The sequence below is a fragment of the Eublepharis macularius genome, chromosome 11 (assembly GCF_028583425.1).
Source record: "Eublepharis macularius isolate TG4126 chromosome 11, MPM_Emac_v1.0, whole genome shotgun sequence".
NCBI classification, from domain to species: Eukaryota; Metazoa; Chordata; class Lepidosauria; order Squamata; family Eublepharidae; genus Eublepharis; species Eublepharis macularius.
In genome coordinates this window covers 80,684,794-80,709,420 of record NC_072800.1, presented here as the reverse complement: position 1 = coordinate 80,709,420, position 24,627 = coordinate 80,684,794, and the positions used below count along the sequence as shown (strand labels likewise).

Sequence of the window (24,627 nt, the reverse complement as noted above, 5' to 3'; positions counted from 1 at the left end):
TTAGCCAGCACCAGAATCATTTTGAGAAAATTTGAGAGGCTCTTGATTAATTAGTCTGGTTGCATTTTTTTTAGGATTTATTTATCTGAGACTCCACAATCACTAATTTGCTTTAAGATCAAGATCAACATTCCCATTATTAGTTAATGATTATAATAAGCATTTCCAGTATTTTGAAGAATGTAAACTGCCACATAATGATGGTTTGAATTTAAAACAATAGATAAAACAAGATGAATAGAGCACAAATCCTTCAGCAAGCCTGAAAGCACCAGCTATTGAGATCGATTGTTGCTTACTTTCTCTCTATCTTCTATTTGAGTTCAGTATCTTCTATTTTATAGAATATATTGACTGCTCACTCACTCACTCGCACAAATGGATTCCTGATGAACTCTGATAAAATGCAGAGCAAACATGAAGAGCCCAGCTCTTGTTAACCAAGCCTCACAGTAATTTACAGTGCAATCCTAAGCAGAGTTACTCCAGTCTAACTCTGTTGATTTCGATGAGCTTAGACTGGAGTAACTCTTCTTAGGATTGCACTGTTTGTGAACTAGATGTCGATTACACAAAAAAAGGAAATGTTTTGTGATTCGATATTAGAAAGTTTAACAGGCAGAACAACAGTTTTCTTGCAATCAGGAAGCAAATGTACAGTATTAGCTCTGGGTCCTGGTCTTGTCTTAAAAATTATTGAACAAAAAGAAACCAGCAGATATGTCTCTTGGAATTGCCAAGAGTTGATATATGGAATTTTCTGCATCTTCTGGCCTGGATTCAAAGAACTCTCCAACCATTCTGATGAATCCAAGGAGGTATAAATGTTTATTTCAAACAGCATCCTTCTTCTGCCCACCCCCCGCCCCCTGCCACCATCATGATCACCATCAATGCAATATGGCAAACTACTTCTGTAGCGGAGGGGTTTGTGATATGGAAGAGGGAGTAAGCTGACAAAAAAAAATAAGATCAAACACTTTGCTGGACTATTACAACCACCTGGGTGTGAGCCTAAGCAACTCTTCAGACACCAGAAAACAGTACATTAGGTCTAAAATTCTAGCTGTTCCCCTGAACTCATCTTGCAGCCACACTGCTGGCTACTGTACAACCAAAATATTCAACTGAATTTCATGCAATAGTTGTGCACAACTCCTTAACCACACAGTACCTTAATTATTACTTAGTATACATTATAAATAAATTTAACAATAAAAGTATGCGTGTAAATAGGCATAAGGCAACTGTGCAGAAATGTGTTCATACTTTTAATTGTTACACCCAGATTTTTATTGCAATGTGAATTATGTTACATTGCTGGATGAAACATGTGCCTTTCACCCATTTCAATCTGATTTCCCACTTCAATTCAGGACTGAAACTGCATTATTGGCCTTAGTAAATGACCTCTGACTAAAGAAGATCCTTTGCTGCTGATTTTGTTAGATCTATCTGCAGCATTTGATACACTCTACCAAAAAATACTGGTGATTAGCTACAATCAGTGCTTGGGGTAACAGATACAAACCTTTGTTGGTATAATTCTCTGTTGGTGGGAAACAGTGTCCATAGGAGAGGCAGAGCCAGCTAATTGGGACCTAACACATGGAGTGCCATAAATATACATCCAAAACTCTTTAATCTCTAAATTAAACCTTGGCCAAATAATCTGGAGTGTCAGAGTAGATTATCAACAATATGTAGATGATGTGGGCATCATCTTAACGTCTCATTGTCTAGGCCTACAAAGGCAGGTGTGAATAATAACTGCACTTATATAATAATAACCACACTCTTCTAGACAAATTAGTGCCTCACCCAGAGTGGTGAACAAGTTAGTGTTACTATTATCCCCATAATACAGCTGGGGAGCTGGGGCTGAGAGGAGTGGCTTACTCAAGGCCATCTACTGAGCTCATAGTAGTAGTGGGCTTTGAACCAGTAGAGTGCTGATTTGCAGCTGAACCACTTAACCACTGTGCTACAGCAGCCTGTGCCTTGAAGCTGTGATCAAGTAGCTGAGAGCGAATAAACTGAAGCTTATTCCAGACAAGATGGAGTGGATGCTGGTTGGGAAGCCAGAGTGTTTGGCTAGTAATGTTTTACCAAACAAAAAAGGAAGAGTGTTGCAGTAAAAATGCAAAAAGGAGCTTCCTAGTTTATTTATTTATTTACTGGTTGCAGTTGGCTTTTTAATAATGATTTACCAACCTTAGATTTGCTTTTTTAGTAGATCAAGAATTTGGGGCGTTCTTGGTACTGGCCCTTGTCAGTGGAGAACTGCTGTTAGCAGCACCTTCTTTCAACTATTCTAACTCATAAGCTGGCCCCTTATTTAGACTCGGCTGACCTAGTCACACTAAATCACACCATTATAAACTCCAGATTAGACTATTGTGATGCATTCTGGGGGTGACTGCACTGAAGATTCAGATTCAGTTGATTCTTCCTCAATCACTGCAGAGCTGCTGCTACAGAGTAGGTAGGTGTTTTTTCAGGGGCTACACAGTGAGAGCTCTATGCATACATACAGAATGTATGTATGCATAGAGCTTGATGCTGGGACAGAGCTTGATGCTGGGACAGAGCTTGATGTCATAATCTGTGCACATACATACACGTTCACTGCACACTTTGAACATGTACATGTTCACTGCACACTTTGAACATTTTAAAGGGACTCATGTCCCTTTCAATCCTTCCTAACCCTAAAATTCTTGAAACAAACTAGTTCTGTACAGAAATAGAAACTGTAAAGAGATCATTAGGTACATGTTTTGACTACAGAAAAACCATCTCCCCCAGCATTACTAAAATTCAGAATCCTATAAGCCCTTCCCCTTAATACAGGAAAACAGCTGTGCTATGGAAGAGAAGGAGAAAGCATACACGGTGGCTAGCTAATGTTGTGCTGGAACTCAGCCTGGAGTTATTTCTCCATGCTGCCATGAAGGGACAAAATGTTCCTTATGGGGCAATAGGGCCTGTACCTTTGATCTTCAGAACTTCTACCAATCTTCAATTTTCACTGAATGTGTGTAAAATAACTACAAAGGAAATATCCAGCTTTTGGGGGGGGGGACCAGAGGGATCATGTGATTTGTTCCTTAACTGTACGGAAAGCACTGAACTTTAATAGTGTGGTGCCAGTGTGATGTAGAAGTTAAAGTGTTGGACTAAAATCTGGGAGATCCAGGTTCAAATTTGTAAGATTCGAATCCAGTGGAACCTTAAGGAACAACATTTTCAGGATATACGCTTTCGAGAGTCAACGCTCCCTTTGTCAGATACCTTCTCTACTGAGCTTTATACCTTGAAAATGTTGTTGCTCTTTAAGGTGCTACTGGACTCAAATTTTGCTGTTCTAGTGCAGATTAACATGGATACCCACCTGAAACTATTGAGGTTTGTATATTTGTGTCAGGTTCAAAATGCAGCCTGGTATTTCTCAGCCAGCAAACAGTCAATGTACCTTCAGAGCCTCCTGCCAAGAGGGTGTGCAACATCAGCACAGCTCCTCAGCACAGTCCAGCACTCATGTTGCCCACCATCAATCCAGCTGGGTAATTTCACCCTACTCTACCTCCACTCCAGCATTACATCTTGGAAGGCAAACCTGAGCTTGTCAGATCTCAGAAGCTAAACAGGGTCGGCCTTGGTTAGTAATTGGAAGAGAGACCTTCGAAGAAGACCAGGGTTGCACAGGCAGGCAATGGCAAACCACCTCTTGCTTTGAAAATCCCAGTAGGGGGTTGCCTAAGTTGGTTATGACTAAGTCAGCACTTTCCACCACCAATGCTTCTTACCCAGAGGTTTGCCAGAAAGGGGGAAAAGCAGAGAGATTCAGAGGTTATAGGGTGTAGCCAGCTTATATAGATGCTATTATGTAGGCTAATACATTTTACCAAACCTTTTGACTCATGCTCATATGGACCTGTATATCATTGTGGTCAGGTCAAGAGGAACTTAATACCATGGTATTGTATATCTGTAAAAAGTCAGGTATTAAAAATACCATAAGCTTTTGCTTTACTTGCTGGACAACATACATGTGAATTTACAAAGGCTCAAGAAAACATTTATGGCTTGGCATACAGAAAGGAGAGACTGTTTCAGTCATTAGGAGAATCATGAAAGTATGCAGAAAGGAAAAAAGAACAACGGGGGTTGAAGAAATGTAGTAATTTTTGCATTTACATAGATTAAAATATTGCAGGATACATCAGGCACAGTACAATAATAAGTGAAGGAGAACAAAGAGATAATGTATACAGAGAAACCATCAGCTACTGAATGTTTAGAAGAAACTGAAACATTTCACACAACAAGTGGAAAATTCTTTGATGAAAAAATAGCTTAATAGCAACAGCGGGCAGTATCAACCTTGTATTATATTCAGCAGTCTCCTCATGTAATCTACCTAGGTCTTCTGAATTAATAGCAAGGTTGTGCTAATATTTCTACTTTACTTTATTGATACTGAATCTAACACCTCTTTGATCTATGCTTTGATCAAAGATATAATTTGAAAGTAATCAATGGCTGTATAAAAGAACGAAAACCACAGATGAAGATTGTAATAGTAATAAAACAATGGAAGTGAATATGTTATCACAGAAAAAAATGTCGAAACAGCAGAGAATAAAACAAGTTTTTAAAAAATTGTTCCAAAAATAGACATTTTGTTGCATAACATTTTAAGATCTAACACCCTATGTGTTTTCTGGTGGCTGCATAACAGAGATCTGACTAGCAACATTGTTTCCATTGGACTTGATAGCCGAATTGAACAAAAGTTTTAAGAGTAAATGGGGTTGGATGCAAGGAATTGCTTCCACAAGGCCAGAATTAAAACACTATAATGGGCTGAATTAAGACCACAACTTTAATAATTACATGACTGGTATGCAACATGATTAACTCTTCAAAGCAAACTTCTCCTAATTCAGTATAGGTATATTTTTTATCTAGGTGAGAACTAGGGAAACCGATTTATGTTGCTTGCCTTGTTTGGGCAACCCCACTGCAGCTTCTAGCATCTGATCAGAAATCTCACTATTTCTTACCTTAAATGTGTCAACACACTCTGCCATCAAGCAGGGGGTCCTTGACGCATGTAAAGTAAGGATTAGAGAGCTCTCTGAGGTCAGGGTCCAAGAGGGGGAGCTTCCTTCCCCTGATCCCCCAAGCTGATAAGTTGTGGGAAGTTTAGGGAAGCCTCAGTTCACCATATAAGTCAGAAGGCGCTCATCAATGTCTCCTACTTCCCTTTGATCTTGCACTGAAATTGCTTCTTCTGATTCATTTACACAGGACAGGACTGAATGCAACTGCACAGAATGGGTGAAAAAAGTCCTTCTTACTGCAGGAGCAAAACCTTCCCAATCAGCCTCATTAGTGACTGTCTATTGGATATTGACTGGTTACAGGGTTGCTGAAGCTACCAGCTTCTGTGTCAAGGAGTCATGATGTCTGTTTTGAACGCATGCAGTCATATCTACCTCCTGACTGGGTGACACAAGACCGTGCTGCTGGCCCAGATTCCTCCCACAAAACACTAAACCCACCTACCTGCCCTCCTCTTGAGGCACACTGTGAGATATCATTATTCCTGCCCAGCATTGAGATGAGCATTTCCAGACAGAATTCAAGATACAAATGTTAATCTTTTAAAGCCCTGGGACCTTTTAACCGATTGGGAGCAGGACAACTGAAGGCTTTCTTCCACATGAACAGAGACCTTTCTCCAGGTCCTCCCTACATTTGTGGTCAAGCTGGTGGTGACTATAGAAAAGATCTTTTCACCAGTGGTGCCCTGTTACTTTTTCCAGACAAATTCAGGATGTGCCTTAAGGCACTTTTCGCCTTTTAATTTTTCAGGCTTGTTAGTATGTGAGCCATGCTTCTGTTGTTTTGTAGTAATTTTACAGTAGTTTTACAATGCCTTTTCTGTTCCCATAGCCATAGGTATGTTTTACTGTAGTTTTCATTTATTGTTTTACACATTTTTACTATTTTCTGGATTTTTAAAGTGGAAAAGTACTTTATATATTTTCTGACTAAATAAATGGGGGAATATATGTCAAAAGCTATGAACGATGCTAAAAGAAACGGGGGTGGCACAATATCTGATTGTTTTGATGCGCAACCTGTACTCTGGACAAGAGGCTACTGTTAGGACAGAATGTGGAGAAACAGAATGGTTTCCAGTTGGCAAAGGTATCAGATAAGGATGCATATTATCTCCCCAACTGTTCAAGCTCTATTCAGAGCATATCATACAGAAAAATGGATTAGAAGAATGTGGAGTGAAAACTAGTGGATGGTACATTAACAATTTGAGATATGCAGATTACACCACATTACTGGCAGAAAATAGCAAAGACTTGAAATGACTACTGATGAAAGTTAAAAGAGAAAGCACCAAAGCAGGATTACAGCTGAACATCAAGAAGACAAAAGTAATGACTATTGAGGAATTATACAGTTTTAAAGTTGAGAATGACAAAATCGAAATGGTTCAAGATTTTCTGTTCCTTGGTCCAATCATCAATCAAAAGGGAGACTACAACCAAGAAATCAGAAGATTGAGACTTGGAAGAGCAGCCATGAGGGAATTAGAAAAGATCCTTAAAGATAAGGATGTCTCTCTGGGAACCAGGATCAAGATAATCCAAACTATGGTATTCCCCATTACTATGTCTGGATGTGACTGTTGGACAATGAAGAAAGCGTGCATGTTCCCAGCGGGCATGACAATATCACTTCTGGAAGTGACATCATCACGCTGGTGCCAGGAGCATGTGCACGCAAAGCATGCATGCAAAAAGAAGAAAGCCGGTAAATGCCAAGTCCCTCCTCTCCTGCCAGGATGGTAACCGGACCTGGCAACCCTAGTCATAATGGCACATAACACAACACGCAAATTTCAGCTATCCCGAAGCATAAGAACAAAATGACAATGAGAGCAGGAAAGAGAGGCACACAGTTATTTGGATGATATGTCCCCAGAAGCTTATGTCTCTTCTCTTTATTTGCTTTCTAAAGCTGACCTAATATACCCCTCACAGCTGAAATTGCTATGAGGGCCTAAATGCCTTGCTGTAATGTAAGATATTGTATTTCATTTCTGTTATGCTGTTTTCATATGTTACTGTTATTTGTCACTGCATTATAAGATTTTTATAAGTTACCTTGAGTTTGGGAAAGGCAGCAAAGATACATTGCCCGGTGCATGCTATCCCCCCACCCTGTCAGTGTTGCCTTCCTAGCAGTGTTGGCCTGGGCTTGAACACACAGGAGGCTGTACAAAGAAAAATGGTAGTAAGAATGGATGGGGGAAAAAACATGAGCATAGAAAGGGATGTGGGTTGTGTGGCCATATGCATACATGGAGACAGAAAGCTATGAAAGCAAAGGCACTCTTTTGTTGTCTAAACTTAAAGGGGAAAATTGCCTAATTGCTGAAATTAGGGCTATGGAGGCTGAAGAGCCAGAACTCTTTTTTTTCCAGACCAGAAAGATGACAAGAAGGATATATTGCTGTACTAGATCATGGCCATGGTGAGGGTATAGTTAGACAAGCATGGCTATCAGCATTTTCAGATAGATCAAGATGGGTAGCCATGTTAGTCTGTCTGTAGCAGTGGAAAAGAGCAAGAGTCCAGTAGCAAACAAAATTAGTTGTAGGGTATGAGCTTTCATAAGCCAGTGAGCTATAGCTCACAAAAGCTCATAACCTACCACTAATTTCGTTAGTTTTATAGGTGCTACTGGACTCTAACATTTTCAGAGTTTTACAGTAAAATTTTACTCTAAACATTACTGAACCCACACTTCTTTAAATCATTTATACTTAATACATTTTACAAGACTCTTCTTATCCTCTGAAAAAAATAGCCATGGAAAGCTTAAACAATGGAATAATGGCAGCCTGGTAGTTTATCGTCTTAAAGGAACAAGTCTCCTAAAAGAGGAAATTCCAAGCCTAGTTCAACCTTCATCAAATAATAATAGTGCCACCTTGTGGACAAACCATATAATGATTATTTCTGCACATAATCTTCCTTTTAAAGCAATAAATAGTTAAACACAACACAGCATTTTACACAACCTGGCAGTTCAGTGTCATTCTCTTCTAAATCATACTGGCTTCTGGATAACCCAACAGCAACAGGTAAAAATCTATTCACAGTCATGACAATTCCAGAGGAGGTAGCTGTGTAACAACTATCATGGTCAGACATGCCATATGACTCTGGCATGACTCATCTTAGTGATTGTTGCTTCTTGAATGAAACGGTGAATGAATTCTGTTACACTGTCCACTTTCAGTCTTAATTGAGTATAATCTGGAAGTTACTTAGGTCTGCCATATCTTTTGGAAATAACTGATCCATAACTTGTTAGGGTTCAGCTCCATGAAATTTCAGCATCTTTACAAACAATGGACCGTCAGAAAAATTGGTCACTTTTTTACCACTTTTCTACCATCAGAGTATAACACACAACAGCATGGTGCTTCATTTTTGAAGATTTTCAGAATTTGGCACCTCTAGCTGAATACTGTGGTTTTTTAAAAACATCTTGTATATACAGTTTGAATAGATGAACTTTTTGCTGCATTATATTTTAAATGGCTAGACTAGTTTTCTGAACTTTCTTTTTTGTACTTTCTATGAAGATAGTTTCAGGTGGGTAGCCATGTTGGTCTGTAGTAGAAGAGTAAGATTAGAGTTCATTGCATCTTAAAGCCCAACATGATTTTCAGGGTATAAGCATTCCAGAGTCATAGCATCTGATGAAGTTTTGATTCTGAAAGCTTATATCCTGAAAATTTTGTTGGTCGTTAAGCTGCTACTTCTTCCACACTATTCAAGATGCCTCTAGCTTTTGATCTAAATTTTTATAAATTGTAACTGCCTATTTCCGATAGGATTGCCAACTCTAGGTTAGGACATTCTGGATATTATCGGGTGGAACCTGGGATGGTAGGGTTTGGGAAGGGAAGGAGCAATACATAATGTAGGGTTGCCAGGCCCCCTCAACCTCTGGGTGGTGGATAGGGGCCTGGCACTTACCTAGGGGGGAGAGAGGGTTCATGCACACAGAGCACATGAGTGCACCCCTACAGGCACGATGATGTCACTTCAGAAGTGATGTCATCGCGCAGCCCCTGGGAGCACATCCAGGCTCTGCAGGGGCTCAAAACAGGCCCAATCTATGCTGAAATGGGCCCATTTTTGAAGCGCTGCGGAGCGCAGGAGCGCTCCTGCACTCCATAGCGCCTGAAAACGGGGCCAATCCGCAGCAGAACAGGCCCATTTTTGGGCACTGCAGAGTGCAGGAGAGCTCCTGTGCTCTGCAGCAGCCCCAATCTGGGCCAAAATGGGCCCAATCCCGGTGGCTGCTGTACATGGGAGCATGCAGCACCACGGGGGAGCCTGCAGGGAAGGTGTGTGCCCCCCCCACCAGTTAGGTAAGTGGGGGTGGGGTGGGGTGGGGGATCCCCTGCCCCCACCAGGGGTCTGGGATCCCTAACATAATGCCATATAAGTTCATCCTTGAAAGCAGCTATTTTATCCAAGGGAGCTGATCTTTTAGTCTGGAGATCAGTTGTAATTCCAGGAGATCTCGACGCCCCACCTGGAGGGTGGCAATCCCAATTTCTAAGAAATTCCCTTTTTAAGATCAGCCAGCTCACAGTATTTAACTAGTTCTTCCAGGACCATTACAAATTATTCAACAGCGTCTCTAGGTTTCTTTGATAAAAATAGATTGTGTTTTATGCAGGTAAATAAACTTCATCATTGCATTCTCTTTACTTTACCTTGAGCAGGCCCCTGAAAAGGCAACATGTTTTCTTTTGTTTGGCATTCCCTTTCTGACCATCCTTCATGTTTATGTTTGTAATTATTGTTACATACGTGTGTGCGCACACACCTGTGTGTATGTACCGTTTTTAAAGTTTTTTTAAAAAATTTAATTGGTTACCGTTTTGAGAGCCCTAATTAGATAGAAAGGCACAATTAAAATGTTTTAAATAAATAAATATACATTTTCTAAATAAATAAACTATTGTACATTTCATAAAACATATACAGGCTTATGACTGTCTTCAACAAAGGTAAAGGACTGATCAATGTGGGTGGCTTCTTGCCCACTACATAAAAGAGTATCCTCCCTCTCCACAATATTTTTTTTGTACAACATTCTAACAGGGTAAAAGGAGATAAAAAAGGCAAAGCTAGCCATTTCAAGAAGTTTTAAGAAAGAATGGATGTAAATATTTTAAATGAACAAATATATTCAAGAAATACATTTTTTCCCATTTAGGCTTCAGGGCAGGTTTTTAGAGCCAGTGTGATATAGTAGGTAAATGTTGGACTAGGAAGATCCAGGTTTAAATCTTTTCTGAGCCTTGAAGTTCTCTGGGTGACTTTGGGCTGAGTCTTGCTCAACCTAAGCTATCTAACAGGACTGTTGTAAAGATTAGATTAGGATTAAATGAAGGGAGCGGAGAACTATGTATGCCACCTAGAGCTCCTTGGAAGAGGGACTGAATAAAAAAAATCCAGAGCAGAGATGTTAGAAATTGTTCCACAGTTGTTCCTTGAAAGACCTGGGAGTTTACAGCTTAACATCTGATACTATAGCATGGAAAACTTATACAATTTTGTCTTAGAGGAACAAGATCTATATAGAAAGATGAAATTCCACAATCAGTCCCAACAAGACTGTTACACACACACACTAACACACGTAAAATTACTTAAAAATGCATCATTGAAACCTTCAGACTTGTTCAATCAATCCAACGGTACATGGAGTTCAATTGTGCTCCTTGCAATAAATATATACCACTGGTAAAAATATCTGTGGCCAAATATATATTACAGATGTATATATTTGTGAGGAAATAGTGCAAAGTTCTGAAAGCTAAAAATAAAGACCCCTATCGCTGGAAAAATATGGTACTTCACCGAAATATTTTATGAGCATTCTTCAGAAGCTTCAGCTTTAACATAACTTAAACATTTTCAAGCCTCTTCATATGACTGAAGTATATATAGTGAATATATACAGTATGTATAGTACAGGAGGTAGAAAGATTACAATAGCGAGTCTGCCACCAGCTTCTGCACATTCACCGTTTTAAATACTTTCTATGTGCATACAAATATAGGCAAGCTTATGCATATACATTTGCATGCATGCAGGAAGTGTGCAATCTAATGAACAGAAAAAGGTCAAGGGCATCCTGGAGGTGTGATCCCTCTCCCAAATTCCCCCTCCCTAGGTATGCATTCACTGTATGCCCATCAGTCATGTGAAAAGGGCTCTCTCACACACACATATATACATATACACTGACGTAATTTCTTCTCTCTCAACACATTCACGTGTTATAGGCCAATTCTATTTTGTACCATACCTCTGTGCAACAGCTTCTCTAAGACAATTCTCAAGCGTTGATAGATGGCTGGCGACACTTCATATTTGTATACATCTATCACTGGTACCTGCTGACACCTCCCAAACACTCCATCTGAAGAAAAAAAAAACAGAGAAAAAGTAAAGTCACAGTACTGTATGAAATCCTTCAAATACCCAATAAGATGCTGTGACAGACAGAACAAGTTCCATCTCTGCCTCTTCCAGGGAACAGCCAATGAGAGCTGGCAGAATGCTGGGGCTAGTGACAGTTAAAAGTCTGTTGGAAGATCAATTAAGGGAGTTATTGAGAGAAGGTATTGGAGGTTACTGAGGAATGGCAACAGAGATACAGCTGGCTGCTGACACCTGTTCTGATACATTATAACATTTTTGATTAAACCACAATATAGATCTACGTCATTATTCATACCAGTGTTCTATCTTGTAAATAAAAGTTATTCTTTTATCTGTTTTAACCCTGGATGGCTTGAAGTTGTTTGCTGAGAGGAAATAAAACACAACTCAAATATTCTGGTCACAACAAATGGGCTAAATTTGATTGAATTGTGACAGCGTATACAGAAAGCAAACACCTTTCCCAATAGTGGTTGTACTTTCCCCAATAGCCGTGGGCAGTAGCTGGGGGGGGAAGTAAATATAGGAAAGGGTCTACCTGTCTAGCAGAGCCTCTGGGAAGAGGAGAAAGGGAACCCTATACGGATTTGAGTCAGGGCTTTCTACCTGATAAACAGAGGTTAGACAGGTGGCATATTGTGGCTGCCCTTAACTGCCTGTGAAGCCCCAGGCCCATTAAAGGAGGTTTATGGTGGTTTGCAATGTGTAAAAGGAAGTCGCATAAAGTGTTGGATCAGCAGTGGGATACAAACTCCCCAAAAGCAAAAGGTGTTACTGAAGTAAAAGCCTGGGTAAGGTAGAGAACACCTGCAGTGTGCATATGGAAAGAAATTCAGTGTGGCCAAAAAGCCCTTCTGAGATAAAAGTTAAAGGTAGTTGTAAGAAGAACCTGTGGAGAGGTTCACAGAAGAAATTAAGAGAAAGGGGTGATTTAATAAAAAGGGGCTGCTCTCCTGAGGTAAAAGTTTACAGTACAAAGTTTCCAGGAGCTTCAGCAAATACACCAGATCATTTAACAGAAACTCAACAGGCATGGAAAAAGATTTGAAACTCCTGAGATAAAATTGGAAAAAGTGAAGTGTAGGGAGTTGTCACTAAGATGCCAACAAAGAAAATAAAGCCAGCTGCAGAAAAAGAGGGTGGTGCTGAAGCCACAAGCAATGACAGTGAGGTTGAGAGAGAACAAAATCCTTTAGGAATGCAGAGAAGTAGGGAACAACTTGAGTTAATCAAGCTAGCTGCGCATAAATAAGAAAGAGAATTTGCAATAGCCAAACTGGCAACTCAAGAAAGAAAAAGGGAAAGAGAATTTGAATTAACAAAAAGGCAATAAACAATGGAGGAATGCAAAATGGTATGGGAGTGAGCCAAACTAGATAAAGAACTGGAAAAACTCAAAAGAGAAAATGAGTTAGCCAGACTGCTGAGGGAAGAAAGAGAGCATAACAGGAAAGAATTCCAGAACTTGAGAAAAGAACCTGGGGAAGTAGTCTGCAAATTAGATCATTTTTGAAGCAATGGTGGCATGGAGACAAAACAGAAAGCCACCAGGATGCTATTAATTTCATAACATTGAAGTAGCTTTCCAAACTGTTACATACTGAATATTGCTGGCTACTATGGTGTCATGTCTGCACCTCATCCATGCCATTATTTTAAGCTGAGCTGTTACAATGAGCCATTGCTATTACTGTGAACCATTATGAATGCTGCACTTTAATGTCATATTGCAAATGCCATAAAGTGCCTTGCTTTCACAGGCTTACTGAACCTGCAGGTGCCTTATCTAACTGCTTTGAAGCTCCCAGGGCTTCTGACCTTGTAAACTGTTTGTTCTCATGAATCACTATGTTTCAGCTTTAATATTATGCCTTCCTAGTGTCTAGATGTGATATGTAAACTATGCAAGGAGTACTCAAGACTATGGATGTGCGCTTTGGGTTTCTGATTCGGGAAAAATACCCAAATTAGACCCGATTTGTAAAGATTTGGGATTTACAAAACAGCCCCAGCTTTGTATAGCTTTGGGGAGCTTCAGTGCAAGGGGTTGAAATGTCCCTTTCCATGCAGCAGGAGGGAGAGGGACACTTAAACCATGGATCAGCTGTTTGTCAGAGTTTCCAACAAGCAGCTGAGTACTTTGAAGAGAAGGAGGATCTTGGTGCGGCTTGCCGTCGCTGAGATCCTCCTTCCCTTCAAAGTCCCCCTCCCTCCACCAGCCGGTTGGAACGGGGGAGACTTTGAAGGGAAGGAGGATCTCGGCTAAGCCTGCAATCCGCACCGAGATCCTCTTTCCCTTCAAAGTCTCCTCTGTTCTAAGTGGCTGGAGGGAGGGGGGACTTTGAAGGGAAGGAGGATCTCAGCGTGGCAAGCCATGCCAAGATCCTCCTTCCCTTCAAAGTCTCCTCCATTCCAACCGGCTGGAGGAGGGAGGGGGGGCTTTGAAGGAAAGGAGGATCTCGGCTTGGCTTGCAAGCCATGTGGAGATCCTCCTTCCCTTCAAAGTCTCCTCCATTGCAACCAGCCGGAGGAGGGAGGGTGACTTTGAAGGGAAGGAGGATCTCTGCGCGGCAAGCCACGCCAAGATCCGCCTTCCCTTCAAAGTCTCCTCTGTTCCAACTGGCTGGAGGAGGGAGGGCTGGGGCTGGGGAGTGGGGGGCTGAGGCTGGAGGTTGTGGGGTTTGGGGTGTTTAACAGGCCCTGCCACTTGCAAGCAGCAGGTCCTTTTAAACTATCAGCTGGCAGCCAGCAGGGGGGATTCCCCACCACCACCTGCCAGTGGATAGTTTAAAGGGACCTTTAAAGGGCCAGGTAAGTGGGTTGGAGTGGAGGTGGGGTAAGTGGGGGGTTGAGGGGTGGGGGTGGGTTGGGGTGCTGGGGGAAAACCCAACCCCTGAATCACTTCAGAATGCTCCAAATCTTTACAAAGCATTCCGAAGTTACTGAAATACCCAAATCCAAAGCAGCTTACTGCTTCAGGTTTGGGGTGTTTCCAAATGTTCAGGTAAACCCGAAGCAGGAAATACGAATATTTTCAGGGTGCACACCCCTACTCAAGATTGCTTCGCGCCAAAAGTTATGTTTTACTGTTGGGAGGGGGGACGAGTATTGTGCTCTATAAGAAGGATGGTTTTCACACATTTAGGTATTCCTGTCAACTTGCTTGTTTGCTTGCTTTTCTTATGAGCAATCCTATGGACATATCTGTGGATTTGATTTGATTCCTAAATAAAGCCTTTCAACCAAGATCATGGATTTCTTGCTGTGAGGGTACAGGGCTCTATTTGCCACAGCCTGTCATCCATAGACTGACATATGGGATAAAAAAACAAGAGCTGCTAGAGCTGCTGAGATCATGGATGAGTTGATGTTAATAAGGGGCAGGGCTTTTTTTTCTGGGAAAAGAGGTGGTGGAACTCAGTGGTGGAAGTCAAGACCACACAATAACATCACTTTGGGTCAGTTGGAACAAGGGGGGAGTTTTTTAAAGTTTAAATTGCCCTCGGCGAAAATGGTCACATGGCCAGTGGCCCAGCCCCCTGATCTCCAGACAGAGGCGAGTTTAGATTGCCCTCCGCTCCACTCGGCGGTGCTGAGGGCAATCTAAACTCCCCTCTGTCTGAAGATCAGGGGGTGGGGCCACCAGCCATGTGACCATTTTTAAGAGGTGCCGGAACTCCATTCTACCGCATTCCTACTGAAAAATAGCCCTGATAAGGGGAGAACCAAGAAAGGAAAATTTCTCCGTGAAAAAGTATTTTAAATGTAGGTGGCGAATACATAAAGAGCCTCACCTGCCTGATCATACAGGAAGTGACAGCAATATGGCTAGAGGAGCACCGCAAGACAGAGAGGAAGGATCAGTCCTTAGCATCAGAATATCCAGCAACAACTGAAACTCAATAATAAGAACTTACCTCGGAATGGCTTAGTTGGTGACTCTGAACCAATTGTAACAGGAAAAGGGAGAAAGGATTAAGTGAATTCTGACTGTGAACATTCAAACCAGTATGTGCAACACTTAAAGGAAATGCCAGAAAGATGTTATTTAAGCCTACAGTACATCTTCTTAAGCAGCATGAAAAAGTAGGTCAGTCTACTTCACATTTTGCTCCTGTGGAAAAGGAGAATGGGCCAAACTCTGCAAAGAAAGTAGCAGAAATCCCGAGTTTATGAAAACCCGAACAGACTGAAAATCATTATCCAGTACCAAGACACAGAGGGAAAGAAGATTCTGCATCCAATGCTAGTGCAAGAAAAGGAAAAATTCCTGTGCACAAATAAAAAGACTTTGTAAACCAAGCTAAAAACTGCTATCCAGAAGAGGAGGACCCGCTTCAAGCCTATCTGAATAAAAAAATGATAGCAAGACTTGCATATACAACATTGAGTGTTCCAAGAAGAAAGAAAGAAGGTCCTTAGACTGCATCGTGGAAGAAGACTCAAGATTCAAGCTGCCGAGGAAGATCAAAGAAAGATTCAGCAAAGACTACTTGATACAAACGTTGTAATGTATACCAGCAAGGACCAAGAAAAGTCAAGGGACAAACATGTTCCCCTGTTAAAGCCATATTTTAATGGGAAATGGCTGATCCTGTGTGCATGTATGAAAATGGGGGAGGAGGAACAGGTATGATCCCTATGGGATAATCCAAACTCACCTGAGAGCAAGTTATGGGAATGAAACAATCCGACTTGCCAAAGAGCATGCAGGTAGTGGGTGTTCCTGGGAACTATAAAGTTTCTTTTATACCAATCCCAGAGCAACCACAGCTCATCAGTAAACTGGGAAATATGGAACTGGTGCATCAGATTTTTACCTCTTCATACAGGGTAACGAAAATCTATTTGGGTGATAAATTAGTTCCTAAGAAACCATGTGTTATTAGTGTGGACATTAAGTGCTTGGTCATAATATGGGCATTAGCAAAATGGAAGCCATACCTAAGGAGAAGAAATCTACCCTTCATATTGATCACTTACCACTTGGGTAGACTGCCCAGCAGACTGCACCACTGATTATGTTATGGCTTGGGGATAACATGAAAAGGGTAGCCCCTTTCATGTTATTCCTTCTCCAAAAGAAGGAGGTCAATAATAAAGTAAATATAGAAAAGATGTAAGTATGGTGTAATGATTAATGCATTTAATATGTTTCTTTTACAGGAAAACCAAACGTTGTAATGTTTTGTAGATATGTGTAGAAGATAGTGAAAATGACATATTATAGTATGATAGTGAAAATACTGAATTATAGTTAGTGTTTATCTGAGTTGTGTGGATGTGTGTGTATAAAAAATGTATTAAAATGTGTATAAATAAATGTATCTGGAGGTAATTGGAAGAAATTTCAGAAGTCCCAAGCGCCTAATTCTCAAGGAGAAGGTAAGAGACCCCATTGTTGTTGGCAGAGACCTAAAAAACAGTCCTCCACCTTGACAGATGTGTATTACCATTTTCAGTAAGTCTTCATTATATGACCATTACATTAAATGTGTCCATGTGTGTATAGAAGAGGAGCTTTTGCACACTCTTATAGACAGCTTCATTGCACTTGTGTGACTACGGCAATGTTAATAGCAAACAAATAAAATAAACAGTCCTCATGAATAGCAGGCAGCCACAAAATATGAATATTCATCTGCAAAGGCAGCAAGGGGTGTGTGTGTGCGTGCGTGCGTGCGTGCGTGCACGCACACACGTTTTAAAAAATCTTTTAACACAGGAGGCATGTAGTGGTAAATGGGTGTTGAATCGATAATGGGCAGCAAAGGCTAGTTTAATGCAGTACCCTCTAATGAATGCAATAAAAGAGTGTTGCTCGTGCAACAATGAGATATTAATGGAACCTAATTTATTTAGCTCCATTCCATTCGTCTAAAATGACAGACTCTTCTCATCAAGCTCTTTTCATATCACACCTTCTAATTAATTTAGGTCCTAATTAGTCTTTATTTAGAGAATTATTCATTGCAAGGCAAGCTTCCTGTGGGGGAGGGGAGTTCAAACATTCAAATTACCTATCTACCTTCCATACAAAAGACTAATTCAGAACCGAGGTGCTTATAATACCCTCTGACCATCTGCAGCTCTGGGCTTCAAAAATAAATAAATAAGAGGGGGACATTTATTGTTCCCTCCTGTCCACAGGATCCAAAGGAAACCATTCAAATGCAACAAGTTTAATTAGCATACTTGTCTTCATATTGCTTGTTTTAATTCAGTAATTACTCCATATATTGCATTTATAATCAAAAGGGACAGTGCAATTTGACTAGTAGAACATAGCATTAAGAATTAATTTACAAGCACCTATTTATGGGGTTTCAATGAGCTGAAAGAATACAGAAAAAAACAGGAGCTCAGTACTTGTGTGGCAGGGTATGTGCTTGACAAAATGTAGTTTCTTTATTTCCATCATAAATCGGAATATTAACCTACATTTTAACTTTCATCTATTTAAAATTAAGAAATCAACCAACTTTCAAGTGTCATTTCTGTCTCACAGGTTGAACACAGAACGGCACACACTGAAGTTTATAATCAAAAAGTAAAATATATTCTGAAAGACATTTGACTATTTAATTTGAGATCTTGTCATGCAGCCATAGTCTTTGTTTGCCATGTCTATATTCTATGAAATAATCCTACAATGACAAGAACAACACCTCTGTACAGCAGGCAATAATGCACCAAATATCTCCATATTCTGCTAACGGCAATTTCTACAAATGGAATACTTTATATTAATTATATTTATGTTGATTTAATTTCTCCAGTTTATCCAGTTGCAAAACTTTCTTTTTTACAAAATGTTGCTTGACCTGGAACAAGTATGACATACTTTTATTAACTATGAAGAATACAAAGTGCAATACAGATGTCAATATAACATCTGACATTTACAATATCCAGTTTTTTTATATTTCCTTTAACACAATATCTTTCAGTTGAGTCATCTACCCAAGAAATCCATGTGATGCACATGCATAGGTAAATTAGACCCTGGTGTGGCTCCCTTCCTTGATTTGAAATCTTGGTTTCAATGGAAGGTTGGTGAGAAACAGCTAATATATGAATGGTCCAGTCCTGAGACTGGCAGACGGGCAGCTGGGCCCGCCCCCCCCCCCCCGAGATTTTCTATGGACAGATTTTCACTCACAAAGTGCAACTTTCTCACTTCCCCCTTCTGCAGCAGCCTGAAATGCCCCACAATCCTTTTCTGGGGGGGGATATTTTGTCCCCCATAAACAAGATTTTAGGGGGTATTTCAGGCTGCTACAGGAGGAGGGGGCAAGATCAAAAATCTTTCTACACATGAAAACATTCAAGGAGTATAAAGCCTGAATGTTTGCCACTGCATAAGGTATATAAAGGATGAAAAAGTCAGTCATTCCAGTGTGCAGAGAAGTTAGCCGTGTTAGTCTGTGGTAGCAAAATCAAAAAGAGTCCAGTAGCACCTTTAAGACTAACCAATTTTATTTTAGCATAAGCTTTCGAGAATCAAGTTCTCTTCTTCAGATGCCTGATACAGAGACTGGTCAAACACAGAAGAGCAGAGGGAAGAGGCAATTAGGAGGGGAGGGGGAGGGAGCAATCAAAACATTCCTTTGCTAGTATATGTAAACATCTCCTTTTGGTGTGTGTATCAGTTGGCTTCAAAGGAGTTTGCCCTGTTAGTTTGTAGAAGCCAAACAGCTAGACCATCCAATTCCAATGCAGTATGGGCCTTCGATAACCACAGCTCTCCCTGCCAGATGCATCTGACAAAGAGATCTGTGGTTCCCGAAAGCCCACGCCAGGTACCACTGAGCTCCCCCAGACCCCACCTCTGTAAAGGAAATCTGTTACCTGTGGTAATGTGATAACCATTCATAGTCCCTATTCAGTCCCAGCTTGACAGAGTCAAATTTGCATATGAATTCCAGTTCAGCAGCCTCCCGTTGGATTTTGTTTTTGAAAGGTTTCTGTTGAACTACAGCGACCTTTAAGTCTTTGATGGAATGTCCTGGTAGGTTGAAGTGTTCTCCCACTGGTTTCTGGACGTTTCCATTTCTAATGTCAGATTTGTGTCCATTTATTCTTTTGCGTAGAGGTTGGCTGGTTTGTCCAATGTACAGAGCAGAAGGACATTGTTGGCACATGAGGGCATATATCAGATTGGAGGATGAGCAGCTGTAAGAGCCAGAGACAGTGTAGTTGATGCCATTGGGTCCTGTAATTGTATTCCCTGGGTAGATATAGGGGCAGAGCTGGCATCTGGGTCTGTTGCAGGGCCTGGTACCTGTGCTGGTGACTCTGCTGGCTGATTCATGGTTGTGAGTGAGAAGTCGTTTAAGGTTGGGGGGCTGTCTGTAGGCAAGGAAAGGTCTTCCACCCAGGGCTTCTGAGAGAGAGGTATCATTTTCCAGGATGGGTTGTAGCTCACTGATGATACGTTGGATGGGTTTGAGCTGGGAGCTATAGGTGACAACCAGTGGTGTTCTGTTGTTAGTTCCTTTAGGTTTGTCCTGGAGTAGGCTGTTTCTGGGTACTAGTCTGGCCCTGTTGATTTGTTTCTTCACTTCATTTGGTGGGTACTGTAGTCCCAAAAATGCTTGTTGTAAATCTCTTAAGTGTGAGTCTCGGTCGAGAGCATTGGAGCAGATACGGTTGTAACGTAAGGCTTGGCTGTAGACAATAGACCGAGTGGTATGTTTAGGGTGGTAGCTGGAGGCATGTAGATATGAGTATCGGTCTGTTGGTTTCCGGTATAAAGTGGTATTTATTCGTCCATTATGTAGTTGTACAGTGGTGTCCAGGAAGTGTATCTGTTGTGTAGAGTGGTCCAGGCTTAGGTTGATAGTAGGGTGAAAGTTATTGAAGTCTTGATGAAATCTCTCAAGAGCTTCCTTCCCATGGGTCCAAATGATGAAGATGTCATCCAGGAATCTTAAGTATAGTAGTGGTTCCAGTGGATGGGAGCTGAGGAAGCGTTGTTCCAAGTCCGCCATGAATATGTTAGCATATTGTGGTGCCATGCGTGTGCCCATGGCTGTGCCATTAATCTGTAGATATAAGTTGTCACCAAATTCGAAGTAATTGTGAGTGAGTACGAAGTGACAAAGTTCAGTGGCGAGGTGTGCTGTGGTTTTGTCCAGGATAATATTCCGTATGGCTTGCAGTCCATCCGCATGTGGGATATTGGTGTATAAAGCCTCCACATCCATGGTTGCTTATGCTAAAATAAAATTGGTTAGTCTTAAAGGTGCTACTGGACTCTTTTTGATTTCATTCCAGTGTGGAGAACATCAGAGCTTTTCTCTGTTGCTTTCATGAGAGCAACAGTTCTATTTACAAGTAAATGGAAAGAAAAGGCAGATACATGGCCTCTTCTCACCTTTGCATCTTCAGCCACAGAAAAGAGTTGCTTTTTATTTGCAAAATGGAAGCGAAGAGGTCACAGTGGCACAAAATATGACTAGAACCTGTATGGAAAATATACTGTAAATAATTTTGGAAGAGAAAATGAGTACTCAAACCATATCTGGACTTCAGATTTCATTCCCAGATTCTGAAACAACTTGCAGTGGAGCAGAACTGTCCTTCCGCAGTGCTGTCTTTCTGTTCCATGTCCCTCAATTTCCCATTGCTGTTTCTGCCCAATAATTCAAAACTGTACAAAAATACACTTCCTGTATATAGAGTTCTTGTGTGGTGGCCCATTCACACACGCAAATCACGAATTTTCATGTGCAAATCTGCCATAAGAAACAGACTATCTTAAGGCATGCACCAAAAGCAATTAAACAACTTTAGAAGAGTTGCTCTTTACAAGAGCAGTGAGTCTGGTAGCTATTAAGGGCCGTAATAACTTAGGCAGACTTGATACATTCTTCTTTACATGAACTTCAGCACCATTACAGCAACAAAAGCTAATCTGAGAAAAGGTTTTATCTGTTTTGTGCCTCTTAGACTTGAGAACTAGCCCAGCAACAATTGTATTCAGTAGCTATCAAAAGCAGATAGGCCCAATGATATGAGGGGGGGGGGAATCCAAGATGAATGCCTTCAGGCCTAATATAAATTTTCTTAAGGCTAACTCAATCTTCCTGATTGCTCTGCTTAACAAGCTGGATCTTACAGAGAATATTGACTTCTTGGGTGAGCAAACTTTAAAAGACTGTTTAATGTTTTCTCCATGATCAGCAATATGGTGGTTTCAACAGCAATAGTAAGGAAGGACACTCAATTGTCAAGATTTGGTCATAACAACAATATCAAGCATTTTAAAGGAGCATATTGTTGTGGAGTTGCCTTGTATATATAAAAGAAAACAACTAAAATATTAAGGAGAAGTTCTGCATTTATATGCGGGAAGAGAGGAATTCCTACTATATGCCACTGAATTTGAAAACACTCTTTAATTAAGAAAAAAGAGCAATACAGTCTCTGAATAATGGAATACTTGATGAGAAAAAATCCATTCTGTAGAATGCTTTTGAGGTGAAATTTGATTGTGTTTAAGAGAACATTATTCCGACCGATCTTCTTCCATGTCGCAGCTTTTGTTCTGGCACAACCTAAGCTCCTCTTCTTAATGAAGTAAGCCTGTTCTGGGTCCTCATTGAAGACAAAGGTGGAGTATAAATGAAGTGAAGTAAATTTCAGAGCTCTGCATATGTTCAGGTTGCATTTTTGTGTCCTGACTTTGAGAGGACTTGCTACAATTTAAAGGAGTCAGGGGGTTTCGCTTATTTTAAGCCATAAAAGTTGTTTTTTCAGTAAATCCCTTCTGAACTGTCATTTAATTTATAAATCCGAAATGATTCAGTAAGCCATTATTGGCTGCAGTTGCCTTCTTTGTACAGCTGGATAGTACCATATCATAACAAAATTCTCCAGCTAAGAGAACATTAACCCAGAAATTATCAGCTAGTCTCATGCAGTTCAGGACAATGGAAATATCTTTCTCCTTTCAAGAGGTGTTATAAATCCTAAAGTAACAACAAACAAACCAGTTGAAACATCTGATGCCATTCATGCTTTGATGCTTCCTCCATTTCACTACACATGGCTCTCTCCAGTTCCTGTTGCTTAGGCTGAAGTCGTTGGCTATAGGCATCACTCATTCTTTCAGTGGCTTGGTCTTGAAGGGAGATGAGGGCTGCTTTACATGAGGCAGCTGGCTTAGCAGAGTGATGAGAGCTGCAATATGGTTGGTTCCAGTTCAAAGCAAACTTGCACCATGAACTCGCATGAACATGATTGTCTTAGACAATCCATTCTCTCTTAACCTTAGCCTTTCAGCCTCAACTCCCTCATCTGCACTATGCGGATAAAACTGGCCTGCCTTACAGAATTAAAATAACTTCATGTATATAAATACTAAGCATTTTCAGAGTTGTGCAGTTACCAAGCTGAGAAGCACTTGAAAGTGGTTTCTTTGATCTCACCACATACATAGGGCTTGACTGCACTTGTTGCTTTCCATGACACTGCAAGACTCAACATGTTTTTGTTTTTGCTGCCAGCATTGTTTTTCTTGTTTTTCTTGTTTGTTTTTGGTTTTGCTTTGCACTAATAAATAAAAAAATAATTTTTAAAAAACCCATAGAGGCATGGGGGGGCAGCTGAGGTAATTAAAGAATAGCTATATAAAACCTCTGTGGCTATTGAATCTGAGGGAGAAGGGATCAGGAACCTTTGCCTGATTCTTGAGTTCTGTTGTGGTAGGCACAACCTAGGTCACCATTTTTCAGCTCAACATTTTTGTTACCTGTTAAAAACAGAACAAAGTCTACAGCTTAAAGCACACGAAGGTGTGGCCAGCATGAGACAAAATCAGCTTCAATCCAGTCTGCCATCAATAAATATTAGTAGTCATTCCCTTAAATTGCTCACCAACTTTTCCCTGGGTGGGGGGGGGGGGCGTCTCTCTGTTAGTACATTGGCAGCAACTCTCTTCATTGCTGTTAGTTAATTTTTTTTTTACTTCTCATATTCATTAGATTGTGGTTTTCTCATCTCAAATGAAAGCATTCTAGACAACAGGAAGCTCATTACTTTCACTAGGAAACAATTCTAGAGCTCTTAACCGTTGAGATTCCCACAAAGTTGATATGTATATTCCTATTATATTCTATTTGCAGCTTTACCTAATTTCTCCTAACAATGTTCAAATAAACCCTCTCAAGTGTTGGAATAATTTGTACATCATTAGAAGCTTCAGAAACTTCTCACACTAGGCCATAATCAGTCCTCTTGGGTCAGGTTGGAGACTTATACTTGGGGGGTGGGGGTTAACATTTTTTCTTTACTGTAGGTAGGTTGAGAACCTCCACTGAAGATCTCAAAGAACATAATTTTTCCTGAATGATTCTTCTTGAATAGAGCATAACCCACAGAGCACATATGTATGCATGGACACACCCATGCAAGTGCATAAACACATAAGAATACATTCTTATAATTCTTTGCAATAGAAGGATGAGGTCAATAATGCTTAGTGTTTATAATCCTGCACCTTATTCCAGAGTACCACAGTTTCTGGTGTGATTATGGATAAACTGAGGACAATCTTTTGATTTAGCTCGCTGTCATTTTATCCCAGAACTGCAACACTTGACATGTTATTTTATTAAGATATTTTAACAACTGGAGTAACTGAATGTTTTATGTTCATTTTTTCATTCCTTCATTTGTTGTGCCAACATGAATCAGAACCAAGTGTTGTATTATTTTCTTCCTCTATCTCTGTATGAACCTTGAAATCTATTCTCTGGAGTGGCACCAATAGGACTAACCTGAAATGAAATGGGTTTAGACTTCAGGTTCATGGTTGTAAAATGGTAATAGTTCTTATCATGAAGTCTGGATAAACATCCTTCCAAAAAGTAAACGTTTTCTCTAGAGCCAAGGAAGAAGAATTTCATCCACAATGCATCCAATTTAAGGGAAGTAAAGAGTTTTAAGGCAGTCCCCTAAACCTGTCATGCAAACATGGTCTGTGGTGAAGTTTATTCTTTCCAGCTGCCGTCATATTTGGAACTACCTGTTAAGGTTGGAAAGATA

General features: G+C 40.5%; 1 protein-coding gene across 1 annotated transcript in view; it reads right to left on the bottom strand.

The window, feature by feature from the left end:
• The window catches only part of PTPRN2 (protein tyrosine phosphatase receptor type N2), an 816,843-nt gene that overhangs the window by 633,371 nt on the left and 158,845 nt on the right, over window positions 1–24,627 (bottom strand). The window contains exon 3 of the mRNA XM_054990963.1: window positions 11,438–11,551. Coding sequence (XP_054846938.1) covers window positions 11,438–11,551 — 114 coding nt within the window. The remainder of the gene's footprint in view (window positions 1–11,437; window positions 11,552–24,627) is intronic.